The sequence below is a fragment of the Coregonus clupeaformis genome, chromosome 16 (assembly GCF_020615455.1).
Source record: "Coregonus clupeaformis isolate EN_2021a chromosome 16, ASM2061545v1, whole genome shotgun sequence".
Classification (NCBI taxonomy): Eukaryota; Metazoa; Chordata; class Actinopteri; order Salmoniformes; family Salmonidae; genus Coregonus; species Coregonus clupeaformis.
In genome coordinates, this window is record NC_059207.1 from 42732621 (window position 1) to 42758299 (window position 25679).

General features: G+C 42.5%; 1 protein-coding gene across 5 annotated transcripts; it reads left to right on the forward strand.

Moving 5' to 3' along the window:
• Positions 1 to 1087: 1087 nt before the first annotated feature.
• LOC121584686 lies at positions 1088 to 25661 on the forward strand. 5 transcript variants are annotated; one of them, XM_041900728.2, is made up of 21 exons: positions 1088 to 1141; positions 5311 to 5486; positions 7995 to 8279; positions 8444 to 8595; positions 10293 to 10446; positions 14459 to 14648; positions 14767 to 14861; positions 14961 to 15147; positions 15349 to 15446; positions 15682 to 15835; positions 16013 to 16131; positions 16415 to 16567; positions 16756 to 16869; positions 20431 to 20483; positions 20701 to 20812; positions 21070 to 22171; positions 23071 to 23219; positions 23480 to 23564; positions 23675 to 23876; positions 23977 to 24481; positions 25246 to 25661. In XM_041900728.2, the coding sequence occupies exons 2-21, from the start codon at positions 5381 to 5383 to the stop codon at positions 25296 to 25298; spliced, it is 4068 nt and encodes a 1355-aa protein (XP_041756662.2). In that variant the 5' UTR covers positions 1088 to 1141; positions 5311 to 5380; the 3' UTR covers positions 25299 to 25661. The 5 variants fall into 5 exon arrangements, with proteins under 5 accessions (XP_041756662.2, XP_045081665.1, XP_045081666.1 ...); XM_045225730.1 differs by having other exon boundaries at positions 25280 to 25661; XM_045225731.1 differs by having other exon boundaries at positions 23980 to 24481.
• Positions 25662 to 25679: the final 18 nt, after the last annotated feature.

The window sequence follows — 25679 nt, forward strand, 5'->3', positions numbered from 1 at the left end:
GCACATTGACTCGGTCCCGGTACTCCTTGTACAGTACATAGCCTCGTTATTGTTATTTTATTGTGTTACTACTTTCCTTTTTTATTTAGCAATTTTTTTTTTCTTACTTTTTAACTCTGCATTGTTGGGAAAGGGCTTGTAAACTCCTTGATTACACCTACAAAATGGTACGCAGCATCATCTGGATATGTGCGCAACAAAAGTTCAACATTCACCTTCTGCTACCATTTCTGTCATTTTTTAATTTTTTTACTGTCATGCCATCTATGCATCAATTTTGCATCAATTTTGCATCAATTCTGACACATATGTTCGATAAATCCAACATATGCACCACACAGAACGCACTGCAACTGCCTCTGCAAACGCAGAATTCCATTGGAAATGAATGTACTTCTGGTGTACCAAAATGCAATGACGCTGTCGGCGTAAGTAAGCATTTCAGGGAAAGTCTACACCTGTTGTATTCGGCGCATTTGCCAAATAATATTTTATTTTATTTTATTCATACTGTATGTCCCATATTTTTCTTGATAGTACATTCAAATATTGTCTTTTGGCATGAACTGAATGGTTAAACATATTCATGAGTTATAATTAATTTGAATTTTCATTATCTGTGCATATCTTCTTTCACAACTCATCAGTGCTCCTTCATAATAGAAACACAATGCTTTGTATTGTATCGTGATAATAAGCTTGTTATAATACTGTTGGAAGTGGAACATTTGGGATCTTCTTGTTCTCATGTGTGTGAAGGTGGTTTTGTTCTTCATTATGGCTATAATTGGATTATGCTCTGCTCTGTGTGTGTGTTCGTGTGTGTGTGTTCTTGTGTTCGTGTGTGTGTGTGTGAGTGTGAGTGTGTGTGTGAGTGTGTGTGTGTGTGTGTGTGTGTGTGTGTGTGTGTGTGTGTGTGTGTGTGTGTGTGTGTGTGTGTGTGTGTGTGTGTGTGTGTGTGTGTGTGTGTGTGTGTGTGTGTGTGTGTGTGTGGGTGAGTGAGTGAGTGCGTGCGTGTCTGCATACGTGCATGTGGAAGTGAGCGTGGCTTGTCCTTTCCACCTGGAACCTAAGCATATGCAGCTGACGAACGGAGGGTCTGCACAGACTGGAGAGAGCTGGAGAGATCTACTGGCTGAAGGTAAAGTATATTACTTTATACATCATAATACTATATTTAATAATTCTATAACGTTCAAATAAGTAGCATAAGCAAAGGTTGTCTTGTAATTTTTGCTATTTTGCTACAATAGGAAACACTTGCATGCTTTCTGCATTTTATATTGTCATTTGTTTGAATAGTTTTTAGCAATAGTGGTAGTTCCAGTAACAATAGTGCTAGTTGCAGTTACGTTCAAATATACTGTAATATTACAGTCGATGTCTGTGCGTTTCTGGTAATTACCTTTCATATTAATTTGGTAATGTTGCAGTGGCCTTTTACAATCACTGGCATTATTTTCATGCATCTATGTATGTTTTCAATATTACACATAAATAATGTATTTTCAAAAACAAATTGATAGCATTTTGATGCTTTGGGAGCCTGTCTCATTGGAGTATGATTGTTCTTTTACATAAAAATACTGCTGACAAATAATGCATGTCTATAAGGCAAAACATCTGAAACCAAAAACAAAGAAAATCTTAGGGGAAAGAGAGACAGAGCATATAAGTGCTTGCGTGAGAGATTAAATCAAATCTTAATGACTTGCTAAACTGCTTGCTAGGTAAATGGTCTGTTGTGAGGCCAAAGCAAACACACACCCCCAGGCTCTCATCAGATAGCTGTGTGTTAGCATACCTACTGCTGGCTCTGCTTCCCATGCCAGATGAGTCAGGCTCGTAAGTGCCCATTTATATGCCCACTAGCAAGCACTTCCACCACCAGCCAGGGTCCATGGCCATGGGACCGCTTTCACTATCACAGTGCTTAACCCATTACAGTCTAAGCCCTGTCTAGGCCGGGGGAGCTATATGGAATTGTTTTAAGAAGGTCATACCAAGGATCATTTTGCTATTTTATTTTGGGGAAAAAAATCTAAGGGAAGTTTGTTCTGAAGTGTCTGTCCTATATATGAGAAATATAAGAAAGATCAGAAAACGTTTGTTATCTTTTTGGACATGTATTTAACCCCTTATTTATGGCACTAAACAGTCTAAGCCGGGGGATGGGTTCTACTATATGGAATTGTTTTAAGAATGTCATACCAAGGATCATTTTGCTATTTGATTTTGAATTTTAAGCCCCTTGAAATATCAAAAATATATATAAAACATACATTTTTGGGGGGGCCTTACTGCTATTAGCCCATACAAACGCATTGAATAACAGATTCACTACATGGAACAACAGATAGTCCCCCCCAAAAAAATCTAAAGGAAGTTTGTTCTGAAGTGTCTGTCCTATATTTGAGAGGTATAAGAAAGATCAGGAAACATGTATTTAACCCCGTATTTTTGGCACTAAACAGTCTCCATACAGTATATGATGTCCTTCCATTCATTTTTTCAACTGGTACCGGGGGACCTTCAGACGAGTATTGTGAGGCCTGTGGGCATTCTAGAGCAAAACAACTGACATGTAGGTGTAGCCCAAACTGTTCGGACGCTACAGACAGAAGTTGGCAGATTGGCTGTACTGACTTCAGACTGGTCCCAAAACGCTGTTCGTGAGAGTCTCATCTTTCCATAGAGGAGTCATAATATACTGAACAAAAATATAAACGCAACATATAAAGTGTTGGTCCCATGCTGAATGTTGTGCACAAATTTGTTTACATCCCTGTTATGAGCATTTCTCCTTTGTCAAGATAATCCATCCACCTGACATGTGTGGCATATCAAGAAGCTGATTAAACAGTATGATCATTATACAGATGCACCTTGTGCTGTTGACAATAAAAGGCCACTCTAAAATGTGCAGTTTTGTCACACAACACAATACCACAGATGTATTAAGTTTTGCGGAAGAGTGCAATTGGCATGCAGGAATGTCCACCAGAGCTGTTGTCAGATAGTTAAATGTACATTTCTTTACCATAAGCCGCCTCCAACGTCGATTTTAGAGAATTTGTCAGTACGTCCAATTGGCCTTACAACCGCAGACCACGTGTAACCATGCCAATCCAGGACCTCCACATCCGGCTTATTCACTTGCGGGATTGTCTGAAACCAGCTACCCGGACAGCTGATGAAACTGGGTTTGCACAACCGAAGAATTTCTGCACAAACTGTCAGAAACCATCTCAGGAAAGCTTATCTGTGTGCTCGTCGTTCTCACCAGGGTCTTGACCTGACTGCAGTTCGGCGTTGTAACCAACTTCATGGGGCAAATGCTCACCTTCGATGGCCACTGACACGCTGGAGAAGTGTGCTATTCATGGATGAATACCGGCTTCAACTGTAGCGGGTAGATGGCAGACAGTGTGTATGGCGTCGTGTGGGCGAGCGGTTTGCTGATGTCAACGTTGTGAACAGAATGTCCCATGGTGATGGTGGGGTTATGGTATGGGCAGGTATAAACTACGGACAACGAACACAATTGCATTTTATCAATGGCAATTTGAATGCACAGAGATACCGTGACGAGATCCTGAGGCCCATTGTCGTGCCATTCATCCGCCGCCATCACGTCATGTTTCAGCATAATAATGCATGGCCCCATGTCCCAAGGATCTGTACACAATTCCTGGAAGCTGAAAATGTCCCAGTTATTCCATGGCCTGCATACTCACCAGACATGTCACCCCTTGAGCATGTTTGGGATGCTCTGGATCCACGTGTACGACAGCATGTTCCAGTTCCAGCCAATATCCAGCAACTTCGCACAGCCATTGAAGAGGAGTGGGACAACATTCCATAGGCCACAATCAACAGCCTGATTACCTCTATGCGAAGGAGATGTGTCGTGCTGCATGAGGCAAATGGTGGTCACACCAGAAACTGACTGGTTTTCTGATCCACGGTCCTACTTTTTTTTTTTTAAGGTATCTGTGACCAACAGATGCATATTTGTATTCCCAGTCATGTGAAATCCATAGATTAGGGCCAAATGAATTTATTTCATTTGACTGATTTCCTTATATGAACTGTAACTCAGTAAAATCTTTGAAGTTCTTGCTTGTTGCGTTTATATTTTTGTTCAGTGTAGTTTGTAGCCAAACCGTTTGGATGCTACAGACAATACAAGACTGATTTTTGGGACATTTCATGGTCTGACAAACACTGCTCTAACTCTGTCACCTTTCACCGCTGGGGCGCGGACATCGACTCTAGGGGGTAATCTGTGTCCACACTGCCTGCACTAATACACTTCAATTAGTGTCAAATTGTCAGGCATCTACTTCAAATATTTATGTTGAATGGAAATTGAAATGTGTGCTTTGTTTCGTTTGGTGCTGTATGTTTCCATACTATTAAAATCAAAGTTTATTGGTCACGTACACACATTTGCAGATGTTATCCCAGGTGCAGCGAACATAGTTACGATTTTCAGCCTGACTTTTTCATGTGAATTTTGTTGTTTCGTGTTCTGCCGATCTGCTTTTGTTTTTTTTGCACCTTCCTTGTGGAATGATCTCCAAGGCTCTCTAAAGTTGGATGAATCGGTGGGTAGGTTACGCTTACCAACACTCCCCCTCTTCAGTCCTGTAATGTTCACATGCGTGAAACACACGCCTTTACCAGCACAAACTGTCACATCACATAGTCCTTCTATCCTTACATGGCCATGTTGGGCTGAGCATGAGCATGAAAGCCCATATGATCAGACAAGCAGCTTTCTTCCAGGGGGGCTAATGATAACTGATCTTCACAGTACAAAGCTCCGCAGGCCTTTTCATGTCACCTTCATTGAGTGGAGGGGCTGCTGCTGCTGAGCTGGAGGATAAAGTGGCTGGCCCATTGAAGAGAGTAAAGAGGCCAGTAACAGACAATGCTCCACTGCCATCGCGGTGCCACTGAAACACACAACCAAAATAGGAATTATAGAGAGAGAGAGAGAGAGTGAGAGAGAGAGAGGTGCTAAGTGAGCTCTTTCATATATTACATAGAGCATTGAGAAAATGCATACACAGATGCATGTGTACAAAAGAACTGCAGCAGTGTAACAAGATTGGCAACCCCTTTGGATGCAAAATATTATTAGTTACACAGTATAATAAATCAACAATGAGATGAATAATTGCAAACAACACAGGGAAAATTTGAAATAAACCAGGCCAGGCCCCTGATTGAACTGGTCAAACAATAATCTCTGATTCACCTCATAAAATGAAAATGATATATGATTGGCACAATATTTTTCAGGACACGCACACTGCTGGTGCAATGGACGAGCCTCTCTGGACCTCAGTGTCAGGTGGAGCCCTGCAGTAGGATGCTGGAGTCTATGTTTGTCTGGGGTTCCCCTCCTGTGACCTCTCACCTTTGGCTGCTCATTCTGTCCTGCTCTCTTCATGGTCAACCAGCCCTGTCTGACCTGGGTGAGTGAGAGGCAAACTGAATACAGAGTGCACAGTATCTATGCTCTCGCTTTTGTTTCTGTTATTGCAGTTTAATGTTAAAGAGTGGAGCCAAATGTGGTCAGGAACTTGGTGTTGCCTAATGATTGCATGCATAATTAATACATAGACTGGTTGCTGCACAATGATTGCATAATACTGGTGAGTTTATTTTTCTCTGTCATTTAATTAATGACATTTATAGAACAATGTTTTCATTAGAGATAGGTCCGCCCTTTATGACCTGCAACACTAATACTATGAGTTCATTATGTATCAATGAAATACTGATAACTATCATGATTTCTGCAATGATCAAGACCAGTTTTTCTAAATAGTTCCCATGCTAATTTCCAGACCCCATGTATAATGTGACAAAAGGCTTTAAAAAATCTGCTTCAGCTTCATCTGTCTCCTAGCAACATGCAGCTTCACACCACACCGTAATCTGTGATTTCTCCCAGTCCTCAGATAGATTGGGTGTTTGGGAACATATTCAATCATTAGATCTTTTGTAAATTCATATATTAATGTTATTGAATCCTCTTATGTTTTTTATTTTATTCTTTAGAGTAATAACTCAAAACAATACTCACTTTTGCTGGCTACTTCACTGTCAATTATTGCATCTAACATTCATGTTTTGAAGTAAAGTATTCGTATTACTATACATACAGTGGGGAAAAAAAGTATTTAGTCAGCCACCAATTGTGCAAGTTCTCCCACTTAAAAAGATGAGAGAGGCCTGTCATTTTCATCATATGTACACGTCAACCATGACAGACAAATTGAGATTTTTTTTCTCCAGAAAATCACATTGTAGGATTTTTAATGAATTTATTTGCAAATTATGGTGGAAAATAAGTATTTGGTCACCTACAAACAAGCAAGATTTCTGGCTCTCACAGACCTGTAACTTCTTCTTTAAGAGGCTCCTCTGTCCTCCACTCGTTACCTGTATTAATGGCACCTGTTTGAACTTGTTATCAGTATAAAAGACACCTGTCCACAACCTCAAACAGTCACACTCCAAACTCCACTATGGCCAAGACCAAAGAGCTGTCAAAGGACACCAGAAACAAAATTGTAGACCTGCACCAGGCTGGGAAGACTGAATCTGCAATAGGTAAGCAGCTTGGTTTGAATAAATCAACTGTGGGAGCAATTATTAGGAAATGGAAGACATACAAGACCACTGATAATCTCCCTCGATTGGGGCTCCACGCAAGCTCTCACCCCGTGGGGTCAAAATGATCACAAGAACGGTGAGCAAAAATCCCAGAACCACACGGGGGGACCTAGTGAATGACCTGCAGAGAGCTGGGACCAAAGTAACAAAGCCTACCATCAGTAACACACTACGCCGCCAGGGACTCAAATCCTGCAGTGCCAGACGTGTCCCCCTGCTTAAGCCAGCACATGTCCAGGCCCGTCTGAAGTTTGCTAGAGTGCATTTGGATGATCCAGAAGAGGATTGGGAGAATGTCATATGGTCAGATGAAACCAAAATAGAACTTTTTGGTAAAAACTCAACTCGTCGTGTTTGGAGGACAAAGAATGCTGAGTTGCATCCAAAGAACACCATACCTACTGTGAAGCATGGGGGTGGAAACATCATGCTTTGGGGCTATTTTTCTGCAAAGGGACCAGGACGACTGATCCGTGTAAAGGAAAGAATGAATGGGGCCATGTTTCGTGAGATTTTGAGTGAAAACCTCCTTCCATCAGCAAGGGCATTGAAGATGAAACGTGGCTGGGTCTTTCAGCATGACAATGATCCCAAACACACCGCCCGGGCAACGAAGGAGTGGCTTCGTAAGAAGCATTTCAAGGTCCTGGAGTGGCCTAGCCAGTCTCCAGATCTCAACCCCATAGAAAATCTTTGGAGGGAGTTGAAAGTCTGTGTTGCCTAGCGACAGCCCCAAAACATCCCTGCTCTAGAGGAGATCTGCATGGAGGAATGGGCCAAAATACCAGCAACAGTGTGTGAAAACCTTGTGAAGACTTACAGAAAACGTTTGACCTGTGTCATTGCCAACAAAGGGTATATAACAAAGTATTGAGAAACTTTTGTTATTGACCAAATACTTATTTTCCACCATAATTTGCAAATAAATTCATTAAAAATCTTACAATGTGATTTTCTGGATTTGTTTTTCTCATTTTGTCTGTCATAGTTGACGTGTACCTATGATGAAAATTACAGGCCTCTCTCATCTTTTTAAGTGGGAGAACTTGCACAATTGGTGGCTGACTAAATACTTTTTTTCTCCACTGTAACTAGCAATGTGGGTGCCTAACTGGTGCACTGACCATCGCTGTATCCCTTCCCACGACAAGTTACTGACAAGCAGACTGACTGGGTCTCATGTGTTACTTAACATAGCCTATAGGATCAACCCTTAATAGGGAAGTCTCAGAATACAGTTTGTCAATTTGCTGCCTGTTCTCTCTCTCCGGTTTGTATCTCACACTTTTGTCTGTGGTCAGTGTTCTCCACCCGTCCAGAGGATGGTGTTGGTGTACTGGGTGCTCCTCTCACACTGTACTGTGCAGTGTATGACTCCAGCAGCCAGGGGGAACTGTCTGTTATATGGGAGAGGGCCAGTGGAGAGCCAACAGCACTGAGTCCAGGGCCTGGCAGAGGGATCCACCAATCGGTCAACGGATCTCTGTTCTTCCCCCAGCTGAGAGAGGGGGACCTGGGGAGATATGTCTGTAGTGCAGGCATTGGAGCCAAACACATCATGACTGTTGTCCAAGTGATGGAAGCTGGTTAGTTGGCCTTCTCAGCTCTTCTATATGCCTCTGCTGAAATAATCAAATACATTAGCTTTAATACACATATCATCTGGCTTTTTTGTGAAATCTGTCTCAGAAATGAGAAAACCATAGATACATTTTATCCTTTGTTTGATACTCTGTGTGTTTGTGTGTAGACCTGGAGGGGGTCTTCTTCAGTCCTCAGTCTCAGACAGTCAGTGAGGGTCGGGCAGTGTTCCTCCAGTGTGTCTCAGGGGACAGCTCACCCCCTGCACACATCACCTGGCTCAAAGACAACACACTCTTTACCAAAGGCGCTCAGATTCAGGTATCAAATGCATTAGTCTGTGCATGTACTGTATGGATTTGATTGCATGTCTTTTTTGTGTCTTTGTGTATGTACATTTGATTGTGTGTGGCTATGTACAGTGGGGAGAACAAGTATTTGATACACTGCCGATTTTGCAGGTTTTCCTACTTACAAAGCATGTAGAGGTCTGTAATTTTTATCATAGGTACACTTCAACTGTGAGAGACGGAATCTAAAACAAAAATCCAGAAAATCACATTGTATGATTTTTAAGTAATTGATTTGCATTTTATTGCATGACATAAGTATTTGATACATCAGAAAAGCAGAACTTAATATTTGGTACAGAAACCTTTGATTGCAATTACAGAGAGCATACGTTTCCTGTAGGTCTTGACCAGGTTTGCACACACTGCAGCAGGGATTTTGGCCCACTCCTCCATACAGACCTTCTCCAGATCCTTCAGGTTTCGGGGCTGTCGCTGGGCAATACAGACTTTCAGCTCCCTCCAAAGATTTTCTATTGGGTTCAGGTCTGGAGACTGGCTAGGCCACTCCAAGACCTTGAGATGATTCTTACGGAGCCACTCCTTAGTTGCCCTGGCTGTGTGTTTCGGGTCGTTGTCATGCTGGAAGACCCAGCCACGACGCATCTTCAATGCTCTTACTGAGGGAAGGAGGTTGTTGGCCAAGATCTCGTGATACATGGCCCCATCCATCCTCCCCTCAATACGGTGCAGTCGTCCTGTCCCCTTTGCAGAAAAGCATCCCCAAAGAATGATGCTTCACGGTTGGGATGGTGTTCTTGGGGTTGTACTCATCCTTCTTCTTCCTCCAAACACGGTGAGTGGGGTTTAGACCAAAAAGCTCTATTTTTGTCTTATCTGACCACATGACCTTATCCCATTCCTCCTCTGGATCATCCAGATGGTCATTGGCAAACTTCAGACGGGCCTGGACATGCGCTGGCTTGAGCAGGGGGACCTTGCGTGCGCTGCAGGATTTTAATCCATGACGGCGTAGTGTGTTACTAATGGTTTTCTTTGAGACTGTGGTCCCAGCTCTCTTCAGGTCATTGACCAGGTCCTGCCGTGTAGTTCTGGGCTGATCCCTCACCTTCCTCATGATCATTGATGCCCCACGAGGTGAGATCTTGCATGGAGCCCCAGACCGAGGGTGATTGACCGTCATCTTGAACTTCTTCCATTTTCTAATAATTGCGCCAACAGTTGTTGCCTTCTCACCAAGCTGCTTGCCTATTGTCCTGTAGCCCATCCCATCCCTGATGTCCTTACACAGCTCTCTGGTCTTGGCCATTGTGGAGAGGTTGGAGTCTGTTTGATTGAGTGTGTGGACAGGTGTCTTTTATACAAGTAACGAGTTCAAACAGGTGCAGTTAATACAGGTAATGAGTGGAGAACAGGAGGGCTTCTTAATGAAAAACTAACAGGTCTGTGAGAGCTGGAATTCTTACTGGTTGGTAGGTGATCAAATACTTATGTCATGCAATAAAATGCAAATTAATTACTTAAAAATCATACAATGTGATTTTCAGGATTTTTGTTTTAGATTCCGTCTCTCACAGTTGAAGTGTACCTATGATAAAAATTACCGACCTCTATATGCTTTGTTAGTAGGAAAACCTGCAAAATCGGCAGTGTATCAAATACTTGTTCTCCCCACTGTAAGTCTATATACAAACTGTGTTTCTCCAGGGTCAATATGGAGGGGGTAACCAAAGGAAGACCTCAGGCACTCTTCACCTCTCTAACATCTCAATAGAGGACGACGGGGAATACGTCTGTGTCACACACAACCCCTTACTGAACACCAGCCGGGAAAGCAAGGCAGCTACACTCACAGTACAAGGTGACACCATGCACAGCCTCTCCCCTACTCCATATCCCTTCTGTCTGCCCTGTCCTTTCCTCTTAGAACAGCATGGATGATGGAACTAGTGTTGGTGTCAGTCTGTTTCTGTTTTTGCCAACTCCTGTATCAATGCAGTGGTGAAAACAGTACCCAATTGTCAAACTATGAAGGTAAAGATACCCTAACAGAAAATGACTCAAGTAAAAGTGAAAGTCACCCAGTAAAATACTACTTGAGTAAAAGTCTAAAAGTATTTGATTTTAAATATACCTAAGTATTAAAAGTACATCTAATTGCTAAAATATACTTAATTATCAAAAGTAAAAGTATAAATAATTTATAATTCCTTATATTAAGCAAACCAGATGGCACCATTTTCTTGTTTTTATTTATTTATGGATAGCCAGGGGCACACTCCAACACTCTGACATAATTTACAAACAAAGCATGTGTGTTTAGTGAGTCAGCCAGAGCGGAGGAAGTAGGGATGCCGAGCGATATTCTCTTGATAAGAGTGTGAATTGGACCATTTTCCTGTCCTGCTAAGCATTCAAAATGTAATGAGTAATTTTGGGTGTCAGGGAAAAGGTATGGAGTAAAAAGTACATTATTTTCTTTAGGAATGTAGTGAAAGTTGTCAAAAATATAAATAATAATTTTACAGTGCCTTGCAAAAGTATTAATCTCCCTTGGAGTTTTTCCTATTTTGTTGCATTACAACCTGTAATTTGAATGGATTTTTATTTGGATTTCATGTAATAGACATACACAAAATAGTCCAAATTGGTGAAGTGAAATGAAAAAAATAACTTCTTTCAAAAATGTCTAAAACATTAATAACGGAAAAGTGGTGCGTGCAAGTCGGAAGTTTACATACACCTTAGCAAAATACATTTAAACTCTGTTTTTCACAATTTCTGACATTTAATCCTAGTAAAAATTCCCAGTCTTAGGTCAGTTAGGATCACCACTTTATTTTAAGAATGTGAAATGTCAGAATAATTGTAGAGAGAATGATTTATTTCAGATTTGATTTCTTTCATCACATTCCCAGTGGGTCAGAAGTTTACATACACTCAATTAGTATTTGGTAGCATTGCCATTAAATTGTTTAACTTGGGTCAAACGTTTCGAGAAGCCTTCCACAAGCTTCCCAGAATAAGTTGGGTGAATTATGGCCCATTCCTCCTGACAGAGCTGGTGTAACTGAGTCAGGTTTGTAGGGCTCCTTGCTCGCACACGCTTTTTCAGTTCTGCCCACAAATTTTCTATACGATTGAGGTCAGGGCTTTGTGATGGCCACTCCGATACCTTGACTTTGTTGTCCTTAAGCCATTTTGGCACAACTTTGGAAGTATGCTTGGGGTCATTGTCCATTTGGAAGACCCATTTGCGACCAAGCTTTAACTTCCTGACTGATGTCTTGAGATGTTGCTTCAATATATCCACATAATTTTCCTTCCTCATGATGCCATCTATTTTGTTAAGTGCACCAGTCCCTCCTGCAGCAAAGCACCCCCACAGCATGATACTGCCACCCCCGTGCTTCACGGTTGGGATGGTGTTCTTCGGCTTGCAAGCGCCCCCGTTTTTCCTCCAAACATAACGATGGTCATGATGGCCAAACAGTTCTATTTTTGTTTCATCCGACCAGAGGACATTTCTCCAAAAAGTACCATCTTTGTCCCCATGTGCAGTTGCAAACTGTAGTCTGGCTTTCTTATGGCGGTTTTGGAGCAGTGGCTTCATCCTTGCTGAGCGGCCTTTCATGTTATGTCGATATAGGACTCATTTTACTGTGGATATAGATACTTTTGTACCTGTTTCCTCCAGGTACAAAAGTATCTATATCCACAGGTCCTTTACTGTTGTTCTGGGATTGATTTGCACTTTTCGCACCAAAGTACGTTCATCTCTAGGAGACAGAATGCGTCTCCTTCCTGAGCGGTATGACGGCTGCGTGGTCCCATGGTGTTTATACTTGCATACTATTGTTTGTACAGATGAACGCAGTACCTTCAGGTGTTTGGAAATTGCTCCCAAGGATGAACCAGACTTGTGGAGGTCTACACATTTTTTTCTGAGGTCTTGGCTGATTTCTTTTGATTTTCCCATGATGTCAAGCAAAGAGGCACTGAGTTTGAAGGTAGGCCTTGAAATACATCCACAGGTACACCTCCAATTGACTCAAATGATGTCAATTAGCCTATCAGAAGCTTCTAAAGCCATGACATCATTTTCTGGAATTTTCCAAGCTGTTTAAAGGCACAGTCAACTTAGTGTATGTAAACTTCTGACCCACTGGAATTGTGATACAGTGAATTATAAGTGAATTAATCTGCCTGTAAACAATTGTTGGAAAAATTACTTGTGTCATGCATAAAGTAGATGTCCTAACCGACTTGCCAAAACTATAGTTTGTTAACAAGAAATTTGTGGAGTGGTTGAAAAACGAGTTTTAATGACTCCAACCTAAGTGTATGTAAACTTCCGACTTCAACTGTATGTATTCACCCCCTTTGCTATGAAGCCCCTAAATAAGATCTGGTGCAACCAATTACCTTCAGAAGTCACATAATTAGTTAAATAAAGTCCACCTGTGTGCAATCTAAGTGTCACATGATCTGTCACATGATCTCAGTGTATATATACACCTGTTCTGATAGGCCCCAGAGTCTGCAACACCACTAAGTAAGGGGCACCACCAAGCAAGCGGCACCATGAAGACCAAGGCGCTCTCCAAACAGGTCAGGGACAAAGTTGTGGAGAAGTACAGATCAGGGTTGGGTTATTAAAAAATATCCACAACTTTGAACATCCCACGGAGCACCATTAAATCCATTATTAAAAATGGAAAGAATATGGCACCACAACAAACCTGCCAAGAGAGGGCCGCCCACCTAAACTCACAGACCAGGCAAGGAGGGCATTAATCAGAGAGGCAACAAAGAGACCAAAGATAACCCTGAAGGAGCTGCAAAGCTCCACAGCGGAGATTGGAGTATCTGTCCATAGGACCACTTTAAGCCGTACACTCCACAGAGGTGGGCTTTACGGAAGAGTGGCCAGAAAAAAGCCATTGCTTAAAGAAAGAAATAAGCAAACACGTTTGGTGTTCGCCAAAAGCCATGTGGGAGACTCCCCAAACATATGGAAGAAGGTACTCTGGTCAGATGAGACTATCATTTTTTTAATCAAGGAAAACGCTATGTCTGGCGCAAACACAACATCACTCATCACCCAGAGAACACCATCCCTACAGTGAAGCATGGTGGTGGCAGCATCATGCTGTGGGGATGTTTTTCATTGGCAGGGACTGGGAAACTGGTCAGAATTGAAGGAATGATGGATGGCGCTAAATACAGGGAAATTCTTGAGGGAATCCTGTTTCAGTCTTCCAGAGATTTGAGACTGGGACAGAGGTTCACCTTCCAGCAGGACAATGACCCTAAGCATACTGCTAAAGCAACACTCAAGTGGTTTAAGGGGAAACATTTAAATGTCTTGGAATGGCCTAGTCAAAGCCCAGACCTCAATTCAATTGAGAATCTGTGGTATGACTTAAAGATTGCTGTACACCAGCCGAACCCATCCAACTTGAAGGAGCTGGAGCAGTTTTGCCTTGAAGAATGGGCAAAAATCCTAGTGGCTAGATGTGCCAAGCTTATAGAGACATACCCCAAGAGACTTACAGCTGTAATTGCTGCAAAAGGTGGCTCTACAAAGTATTGACTTTGGGGGCGTGAATAGTTATGCACACTCAAGTTTTCTGTTTTTTTGTCTTATTTCTTGTTTGTTTCACCAAAAATATTTTGCATCTTCAAAGTGGTAGGCATGTTGTGTAAATCAAATGATACAAACCCCCCAAAAATCTATTTTAATTCCAGGTTGTAAGGCAACAAAATAGGAAAAATGCCAAGGAAGGTGAATACTTTCACAAGCCACTGTAGGAAAGAAAGCCACTGTATAGTATTGAGGCACCCCCCCATGTTTTTCTGTTACTCTGCAGGAGTCCCTAAAAGGCTGCAGATCACTCAGGGCCCTGACAACATCACAGTTGCCATAGAGACGGAGGCTTCCATGCACTGTGCTGTCCAAGGCTTCCCAGCTCCCACAGTGCAATGGTTCAAAGACAGCCATCTCCTTGTGAACAACTCTGGCTTGAGTCTGCAGAACAAGGGGCAGCTGCTTGTTTTCAAGTGAAATCTTGAGGATATTATGACATTATAAAAGTTGTTTATCTTTAAATCAAATGTAAAAAGCAAGCAGAGATAACAAAAGTGATATTAATGTGTGTGCTGTGCCCTTCATCCCCAGGAACGTGTCTGAGGATGATGAGGGTTCCTACCACTGTGAGGCCAGGAACAAGAGGGAGACAGTCAGGTCTCAGACTGCCTTTCTCCTTCCAGCAGGTACTGTATACCATGCTCTGGTTGTTATCAATCAAACCCAAATATCATAACTATACTAGCACCTTTACTGACATACAGTCCCTCCCTCCCTCTCCACAGTGATGGGGTGGACCTTTGTCCAGCAGCCTACCAACCAGGCTGTGAGGATGGGGGAGTCTGTTACTCTGATCTGCAGACCCCCGTACAGCAGGCCTCCAACAACAGTGTCCTGGTTCAAAAACAACCGCCTCCTCACTCCCAAGACACACTTCACTGTCAAGCCTAGTGGAGACCTCATCTTCCACAGGTGTGTGTGTGTGTGTGTGTGTGTGTGTGTGTGTGTGTGTGTGTGTGTGTGTGTGTGTGTGTGTGTGTGTGTGCACGCGCGCATGCATGTGTATGTACAGTATGTGTGTGTATGACTAGATTATTGTTCTGTATGATGGTAGTCCTCCAGTCATACTGTACAAGCCAGTGTCAAGCTGTATTTAACTGCTTGTTTCTCCAGTGTCTATGACACAGACAGTGGAGTCTACTTTTGTAGAGCATCCAACGTCCACCTGTACAGATCTGTGACCTCCAGAACAGCCAGACTGACCATTCTGGGTAGGTACTGTATGACATCACACAGTATGTAGGCTTATTATTGTCTAGCCATGTGTCGGTATATGAGATATTCAGGATGATACTTGATACAGCATGTTTATATTCATACAAATACACTCGCAATCATAATCAAAGACACAGTTAAATGTCTGAGATATACTTCCTTAGGTACAGAAGTAACAAGCTCACCAGCCTACTCTTCCTCCTCCCCCTGACCACCTTCCTGCCCTGCCAGCATCTCCCTCTGTGAGGCTGTGGCCCCCAGTGGTGACGGTCCCTGTAGGGGCCCAGGTGGTGTTCCAGTGCCAGGTCTGGGGACAGCCCCTCCCCTCCATCGTCTGGTCAAAACAGGGACGCTCCATGCAGACTGGTGGCAAGATCACTGTGGGGTACGTTCAGTGTATTTGAGGTGGTTCTGTGCGGCTTTAGCTGAGTGGGCGAACACAGTCTTGTGTTACTGATCACTAGAGGAAGTATTTGGCGTCACCAACCAATCTATCAGGAACCTTTAGCTTGGAGATCACTAACCTTCTTGTGGTAATGAATACCAGCTTCTCTGTTCTCAGCGTGAGAAACACTACCCTCTACATCCTGTCTGTCAGGAGCTATGATGAGGGCACTTACACCTGTGAAGCCTCCAACACTGTGGGGCATGACCGGAGAACAGCTACTTTACGTGTCGCTGGTAACTTACCTCACCCAGTACAGTACACACATTCTGTTTGATGTTATACTATAGAACTGTGTGTATAATGCATGTCTGGATGCCTTAATAGAGCTGAGTACTGTTGATCATGCTACATATCTTGGCCTATGTCCTATGTATGGACAACAAAGTTAACTTCATCACATTAGCTGGAAGTGAAGCTCAGGCGTGTGATTAAGGTGCTTACTACCTGAATGTATTGAGACAATGATATGATCATCTGATGTGGTGCTCTCTCGCTCTCCCTCTCTCTCTGGCTCAGTAAGCCCCATCATAGTGTCCTTCGTGGGGGCAGTGAGCAGCTCAGAGGGGTCCTCTGTGGTCCTGCCGTGCAGGGCAGTGGGGGACCTCCCCATCAGGTACACCTGGACCAGAGGACACTCCATCACCCCAACCCTGGAGAGGCATGTAGATGGTGAGCCAGTCACATAAAAAAAATAAAACGTATACCTGCCAAGAAAGAAACCCTACCACATTCCCTTATAATGGCATAGTCCCTTCTACTTTAGTGTTTGCAGATCTGAAGAGATGAGATTGGTGTAAGCAACATGGTGGTAAGGAGCGGTTTGGTGAATGTGTGACTGTGCCTTCATGTGTGTGCAGATGAGGGGGCTCTGCATATCTCCAGTGTTCAGGTGTCTGATGCAGGGGACTACCACTGTACCGCTGAGAACAGAGTGGGACGACAGCAGAGAAGAGCCACCCTCACCATCTCTGGTTTAACCATGGCTTTATGATATACAGTAGAATACAAGCACGCACACCAGAACTGGGCATAAAATAGTTGTATTTTGTAGTTTATTTGAAAATACCAACTTTTCAAATACTCGAGGTAGTCGAATATAGTTTATATAGAGCTTCAACTAAAAGGCAACTACTGTATTTTCTTTGATATTTTGAATACCTCTCAAAAACCTTATAATATTTGAAAGTATTTTGAATACCTCTCAGAAAACCAAATCATATTTGAAAGTATTTTGAATACCTCTCAGAAAACCAACTCATATTTGAAAGTATTTTGAATACCTCTCAGAAAACCAAATCATATTTAAAGGTATTTGAATGTATATGCAAGTTATTACAAAAATAATAATATTATTTGATGGCTGCCAACTATTTGATGAAGAACCAAAAACTACAACAGTTAGTTGAATTAGTCTAAATATATGATCATTAGCACATGGTTAAACTTAATATAGCCTATAGCCTAGAATGAAATACATAGGGACATGGAATCTCCTCAACATTAAAGTAGACCACTTTTGCTGCTTCAAAATGACTAACAAATATATTTTCATAATGAGTGAGACACAAGGTAATACACTTGACATCAAGTTCTTATGCATGTGTGGTAACTTTGATTATTACAATATGCAATAACCAAAGTATTATGGAACAACATACTAATAAAATGTGGCTCCAAAAGTAATTACAGTTTTATTACACGGGCACAATACCAATTTAATGTTAAGTGTTATTGAGAATGATAACAGTAACAAAATATGTCTATTAAGTGTTGAAAGGAAAATAAATATATAAAAAACGACCTTCTTGAATAAACTACAGCCAAGGTAGGTGGAAAATCATGTTAGTTTATATTCAGAGTAACTATCCCTTTACAGATGTTATAGTGTGTTTGAAACAAGAACACTTTCCTTCAGATGGACAAAGAGGTTCAAAGTTTGTTTTGCTAAGCATCCAACTTGCTGTTTGCAATGTTTGCAAATGGCTTTGAATTTCTCTTCAGTATTTTCAGGTATCATAAAATTAAGGCCTGCTACAGATAAAAAGCTTTCGCCCTGCCCTGCCCCGCCCCCGCCCGCCCCTCTTGAAACCTATTTCTCAAAGCTAACCCTTCGATCACACCTACAGCGTCATTGCATTTTTGTACACCAGAAGTACATTCATTTCCAATGGAATTCTGCGTTTGCCTTGCAGCATTGCGTTGCAGAGGCAGTTGCAGTGCATTCTGTGTGGCGCATACATTGGATTTATCGAACGTATGCGTCAAACTGTATGCGTAGACAGCTTGACAGAAATAGTAGCAGAAGGTGAATGTTGAACTTTTGTTGCACACATATCCAGATGATGCTGCATAACATATCATCGTAACATTTTGTGCACTAAAGCTGTCAGTGTGATCAAGGGTTAAGGATCTGGATCACATTCTGCCATACCACACCTTTGTTTCTCTCACACCAATAGTGTTGTTGCGCAAAATAGTACGCAGCATCAACTGGATATGTGTGCAACAAAAGTTCAACATTCACCTTCTGCTACCATTTCTGTCAAGCGGTCTACACATACAGTTTGACGCATATGTTAGATAAATCCAAGGTATGCACCACACAGAACGCACTTCAACTGCCTCTGCAGGGCAATGCTGCAAGACAAACGCAGCGTTCCATTGGAAATGAATGTTCTTCTGGTGTACCAAATGCAAACGCACTGTCGGTGTGATCTAGGCGTAACGTAGCTGCTGCTCACCCTCCCCCTCCCTTCACATTTCAGTCTTTATAATCACCCTCTTCTGAACCGTGATGCTCTTCTGAACCGTGATGATGTAGCCTGTCTCTGCCAGATATTTCTGAACAGCTGAAATAAAAACCCTGCAGCGATTAAACGAACATTCCTAAACACATATATTATGAAGGCTAAAACCTTCTGTCTGTATGTTGTAACAGATATTGCAGTTGCACAAGCAGGACGCAGTCCCTACCCTTTGGAGCAAAAACAATCAGCGTTGCTGCCCTATCAGTTCCTGAAAAAAGAACACTACTTGACTGCCTGTCTATCTCCTGCCTGGTTTACCCAATGTTTGCAAAAAAAAACATTACATCTCTATTTAGACTGTGTGTCTGGGGCTTGCTGGGTTCCACCACTGGACAGTCGAACGTTATAGGCAGCCAAGCGTTTAAAGTTATCCGGACCAATAAAAATACATGTCGATAATGTATTTTGTGTAAAACATGTAAATACCTGCATGTAGCCTACTCCCCACCTGAAAAAAAGAACATGAAATCGCGCTTATGCTTACTGAGGCATGGAATGCAATAGTTTGAATAGTTATGTGTACGACATGAAGTTTGTAGGAAATCACGCTTATGCTAAATAGCCTACTGAGGGAATGCAATAGTTCGAAGAGTTTTGTGTGCAACATGAAGTGTGTAGGCTACACCAGTGACCAGACAAAGGCGATCAAGGAGGGGGAGCGGCAGCGGAGCATTCAGCACATCAGCTACATAGGCAGCAGAGTGCGCACTCAGCTATGTAAAGAAATATCCTGCACATGCTCAGAAATATATGTTTTTTTAGCCTGGGCAAATTGGGATACAGAAACTCAGTAAAATGTATTGCAGCTTTCGACCTTTTCTGTGGCATATTGAAAATGTCATAGCATAGTTGAGCCTCACAACTTATCTATAATTATCTGTACAAAATATAATTGGTTAATTGGTTTGACCTGACTATGTTCACCTGCAGCAATTGACATTTGGGAGAATGGATATTTACAGAATGTTTAGATGGACATTTATTGTGTAGATCAAATATGATTGTCAGATGGATTGGAATTGTATAGGCGATTGTTTGTGCTCTATTTATTTTATTTATATCTTCAACATGCAGTTACAGATGCAGCCCTGCCATTAGTTGAAGGCAGCCAATCCAATAGTTTCTGAAAAGTAGTCACTTCCTAAGATCTGTATTCAAATATATATTTTTAAGTACTTGCTTTCTCAGATCTGTATTCAAATAGTTTTGAAAAAGTAGTCACTTTCTGAGATCTGTATTCAAATAGTTTTAAAAAGTAGTCATTTTTGGAGATCTGTTTCAAATAGTTGTAGTCACCTCCAAAGTAACTATTTGTTCCTCCCAAAGCATAGTTAAACTATAGTTTTCCCAGGTCTGACACACATGCATGCACACATACACAAACACATGCAGATACAGATGTAGGATCTTACTTTTAATGCAATGCAGGACATTTTAAACTTGTAGTGTAATTTAGGTTTAAAAAGGCTTCTGAAGTTTGTAATTTCCACTTTGAAATGTCAGACTTGATTTTTCCTTGAGAAAAATGTATCAACCCCTACAAAAATGTCCATTAATTATATTCCACATAATAATTCAAATTACCTGTTGCTGTACGCTTATTTTCCTGCTGTAGCAAACTAGCTCAAATTAAGATCCCACATCTGTAGACACACGCACGTGCACGCGCACTCACACACACACAGTCAACCTTTCTATGCTCATCATTATCTTCTCTATCTAAAGCTGAAGATGACCCAGCTGATAGAGACAAGCGGCATAGACAGATTGTGTCTGCAGTGAGTAATAATGAGGTTGATGTGAAAGTCTCTATCGCTTGTCTGCTGAAATGTTTCCCATCATCAGTAGTAGACATGTCTAACATCATGAGTCACGTCTTTGTTGCTCTCTTCAGTTGTGTGCTTATTTTAAATGGCTTTCAGTGGCTCAGTGTGTTATGCGTTTTAACTATGCCAAATTTCATGAATCTGACAAACATCTTTTCACAAATTGCAGGTTCCAAACACTGAAGCAGAGCAGAGAACTCCCCGTTCCAGTAATGACCTGAGTCTAGTTCAGCGTTCTGAGACGACCCAGTCACATGTCTCCTTACAGGGAGGAAGCACAGGTGTGTACAGACAAAAACATAAACTATAGTATGCAGTGCAGGCAAATCCTTGTACTAACTACCCTTTGCTGTATTTACTGGGCAAAACAATATTTTAATGTGCATTCTTTAGATTTTGAATCACACTCTTTGAAATCAAACTTTATACAGTCAACTATTGAGCCTAGAAACCCACAGAAAGCAGTGGTTTTCTTTGTGTTTTACTAGCATGCATTGTTTTGTTTGATACCATTATTTTCATTATTTTCTATTTGCAGTCCGAGCATCTCAAAGAGACTCAAGCAATGACATCACCCACGTGTCTACTCCTGAAACTCTACGACTGCTCTCGTCTCTCAGCCAGACAGCTTTAGGACTAGCAGGTCTCTTCAGAGGACAAACAGGACTGCTGGTGCCACCTGACCTTCACTCTCTGCTCCCATTGGACCAGGCCTCAGCCAGTCCAACCCAGCCCACAGTCACACAGATCCAGCCTCCAGTGCTACAACCCCCACCTCCACCTCTATTTGGACCCTTAGACCTACTCACCCAGCCTTCAGTAACTCATAGAGTCCTGTCACTCTCACTCACTCAGATTCAAATAATACATAACCAGCCAGCATTAACACACAACCCACCCCCAGTGACACAACGCCAGGTTTTAGTCCCACATAGCCAATCTCCATTAACACAGTCCGTATCCCAAAGCCTCCACAACCAGCCATCAGTCATGCATATCCAGCATCAAGTCACCGAGCAACCAATTAAACCCCTAAACCCCATCGCCAGTCTTACCCAGTCTCTGGTCTCACTCCCGCAGCCTTCTCCAGACTCTCCCAGCCACCCTTCTGATCCCTCTACCCAGCATCCTGATTCTCTTACCCAGCCCAGAGAACCTTTGACTCAGTCTCTACTCATACAAACCCTGCATGCTCCTGACTCAATCACTCAAACCCACCGTCCTGTAACTCAAAGTAATCCTTCGGACCCACATTTCCAGGATCCTAGCACCATCACCCTGTTTTCACTCTCACAAACCCAGACTCAACCATCACCAACCCAGCCTCAACCATCCAAAACTCAGTCTCAACCATCACCAACCCAGCCTGAACCTACACAAACCCAGCGTACAGATCTCCTCACCCAGCCTTCAGGCTCAAACACCCATCCTCCTGACCTGATCACCATACCCCCCACCCCTGACCCCCAGGGCCCTAGTGCCCCCCGGACCTCCACCCCAGACCCCCTGCAGCAGAACGCGAGCCAGCCTGCTAACCCAGCTCATCCAGCCAAACCAACCAGGCCCAATGACACAGAGCCCACAGAGTGGCTGAAGAGTAACACCTCTCAGTCCCCCATGAAGACCAACGAGGACCCCAGGTAGGGCACCATGCAGTACAGAGGCGGGAGACGGAGGGGACTTTTATTCCTCCCAGTCTTGTCTACTTACATCCGGGTTCCCCAACTGGCGGCCCGCCGCGGGTGATCTTATTTGGCCCCCCATGTCTTCTGAGCAAAAACAACACATTTTATGTTTTATTGTTGCATGTAAAAGACTGTAAAAACACCAGCAAATCAGCAGTGATTTTAATTTGGGACGTTTTTTCCAAAGTATTTCCATGCATAATAGAGAGATATATGTGACCGTTTACAAATATAAGCATGGTCCCTGGCTTACATCATACAGTAGATAGTTTCCACTGTCTCTGCTTACAGTGTACATACATTTATTTGAGAAAAGCAAAATATAATGCTCTATGTTTTAATTGATTGTGTGCTATGTGGACATTGGTGAATAGGAGGAATGCAACAATAAGGCTTAATCAATGCAATAACTTTCAAGACCTGAATTTCTTAAAATAGATAATGATCTGCAAATGTTGTCCGGATTTGGTTTGGTGAAGATTGTAGATACTGGTATGCAGCTTGTATCTATCTGTGGCTGACAGGCTTAAACTCCAGATGAAACTCCACCACAGCTGCTATCACTTTATCTTGCTTACATAGTTGTACAAGTTACGACATGCACGTGGGCGTATTCTTCTGTTGACTGTAATAACCTAACTTTGTACATGATGAGACCATGACTTGGATTTATTCCAAATGATTTTGATTGGATAATGTTGCAAGAGCAATGTACATCACAACCGAACCTCCTAATATCCAAAGTCTGTCTTTTACATACTGTATTTGGATCTTTAGACAATTATAATCACCATTAACAATGAGAATAATTGAACAATCTCTCTCTCTCTCATTCCCTCTCTCTCCTCCCCCAGAATAAAGCCTCCTCCTCCGTGGCTCCCAGTGCTGGAGAAACATGACATCCCCATCGTGGTGGGAGTGGGCGTGTCTCTGGCCTTCATCTTCATCACCATGGCCTTCTACTCCCTGGTCCAGAAGAACGAGCCTCTCCCCGCTATTAGAGGTCAGTGGGCCTGTATAGCTCAAACTGTACTGTAACTCCCTCTTATTGTCCACCCTTTGGCACACTGTGCTCATTGTTCAATATACTCTGAGGCAGGACACTCTCATAACAAACCCGGGCACCCCCTATTAATGTGGGCACCCCTACAATCATAAAAAATATAAAAATTGTTTTGCTCATTCCCAAGATTCTGTATGTGACTTGAACCCTGCATGGAGTTAGAAGTGGAAATATTAATTTCTTTTATTGAATCCCATTAGCCTTGTCTTCCACAGTTCCCAGGAACCTGGGCGTCCCCTGCAGACATGCTGAACGTCTGGACACTGGGAGGACCTATGAGAACAGGTGACTGTTGTCAGCACTATTGTTGTTGTTGTGGAGGATACCTCTATGAAAATAGGGCTGTACTTATCCTAATGGCTAATATACAGTATATGTATCCTCTGTTCTGAAAGGGCGTTTGAGGATGATGATTTGGTGGCTGTGATTGAACAAAGCCCCAACACGTCAGATACACGCGCCAGGCCTCCTGCCCCCAGCCCAGTCACTGTGATGATAGACCCTGCCTCTGATGAGACTCAGGAGACACAGCCCCTGCACACTCCAGAACACTCGGTCATAGCAGAGACCTACCCTGAGCCTAGCGAAGACACACAGGTCAGTGTGTGTGTGTTCGCATGCATGAATATGTAAAATCGGGTCCAATATAACATTTCCCACACATTACCATACCAAGATATTACAAATTCGGTTGCAGCAGCTGTCTGGATCCTCTCCACCTCAGGTTGATCCCTTCCTGGATGAAGAGAAGGAATGCAGCCTGTCTCACCCCAGCATCCAGCTGCAGTGTGTGGAGGACTGGGGGGGCGGAGGAGTAGAATACGGACAATGCCAGGACCAAGAAATCCTCCCCCAGCCCCCCTCTCTCTCTCCTTCCCCTCCTCCTGTGCGTGAGGAAAGCCTGCGCTCCTCCCTGACCCTCCAGACCGCTGAGCCCTATGCCACGCCCGTCCGCCATAGCGTCAGCATCTCCCACGGTAACGCCCCCCTCCTCCTCTCCCACTGCATCTCCCTGGGCCTTACCACGGTCGCCGTTGATGTCCACTTCTACCCAGCAGCCCCTGCTTCCACCACCACCACGACTGTGGCAGCTGCCACCCAGATTAATGCTACCACCGCTGCTGCTGCTCCAGGGCCCCAGCTCAGCTCCCGATTGGCCCACAGTCAGGAGCATGACCAATCGGCTCCCAGCGTGCACCAGAGTAAGTAACTAGATAGAGGGAAATACAGATGGAGAGATTGTTCCAACACAGATGTTGCCATTAGTCTCCACTTTGGAGAGTTTGGCTGGATTGTTGGTCGTCTTCACGTTTCGACTGACTTGTTCTGATGGTGGTGAGGAGAATGTGTGTGTATAAGAAAGAGTGATCCATCTGGTTTCTGGAACCATCCACTGAAGAATATAGGAGAACAGCCTTTACTCTGATGCCTTTCATAAAACCTAAATGCGCTACACATACTGTACCACAGTCAGCTACAAATGTGTCAATAACATACAGTAATGTCAATGTATTCTGTTTCTGCTAAGAAAAATCATGAGATTATAATTATTTATTCATATTTATTATTTCTGCTCAGTTTTCTATTTTCTTACTATTTCTAAGTCTTTGAATAGGGAAACAATGTCTTATTATGGCTTCAATTTGTATTACAAATGTCAGTTACATAATGATGCTTTAGGCCTAAAATAATGCATTTATAGGAAGCAAAAACGAAAATATGTAATATAGGCAAAAAAGTATAAACTGCTTCCAAAATCTTCTACATACCATGGTTTCTGACTTTACTGAATATATATATATATAGTGTTGTGTACATGTCCATGATATTTATATACTTTATAAACTAGTTTGATTGTGGCAAATACATTGTTATCAGTTGTATATTCTACAATAAAAAAAAGCCAAGGAGAAAACAGCGGTGTACAAAATATTGCAATCTTTGTTGCTGTACACTTCCTATTCAGGTAACCCTCTCTCTCTCTGTTGGACCATAAACAGACTGTTACTTCTGTGCTGAAACCAAAGGAAGATGTTATGACGACAGGGCTTAACTAAGTCCCAACTGAGACCCAGTGGACCCAAAATTGAGATGATCAGTGATATTGTGTTTTCATTTAGTTTACTTTATGTTCAGTAAAATGTCTCAATGTCATGAATTTCATTTTCTACTGCCATGAATTCGTCCCTCAGACATTATCGTGTAACAATTTAGAATTAAGTTTTTCCAGTATTTATCATTGTATTTGTTTCAACAACATGTACAGTATAATTTGTTGTTAACAATTACAATGTCAACAAAAGTGATTTTGTAATCTTACATATTTATTTTGGTGTATAAAAATGTAAATCTTTAGTGATCTTGTTGCCTTTGTATGGGTGATAAAATGGCAACTAAAAA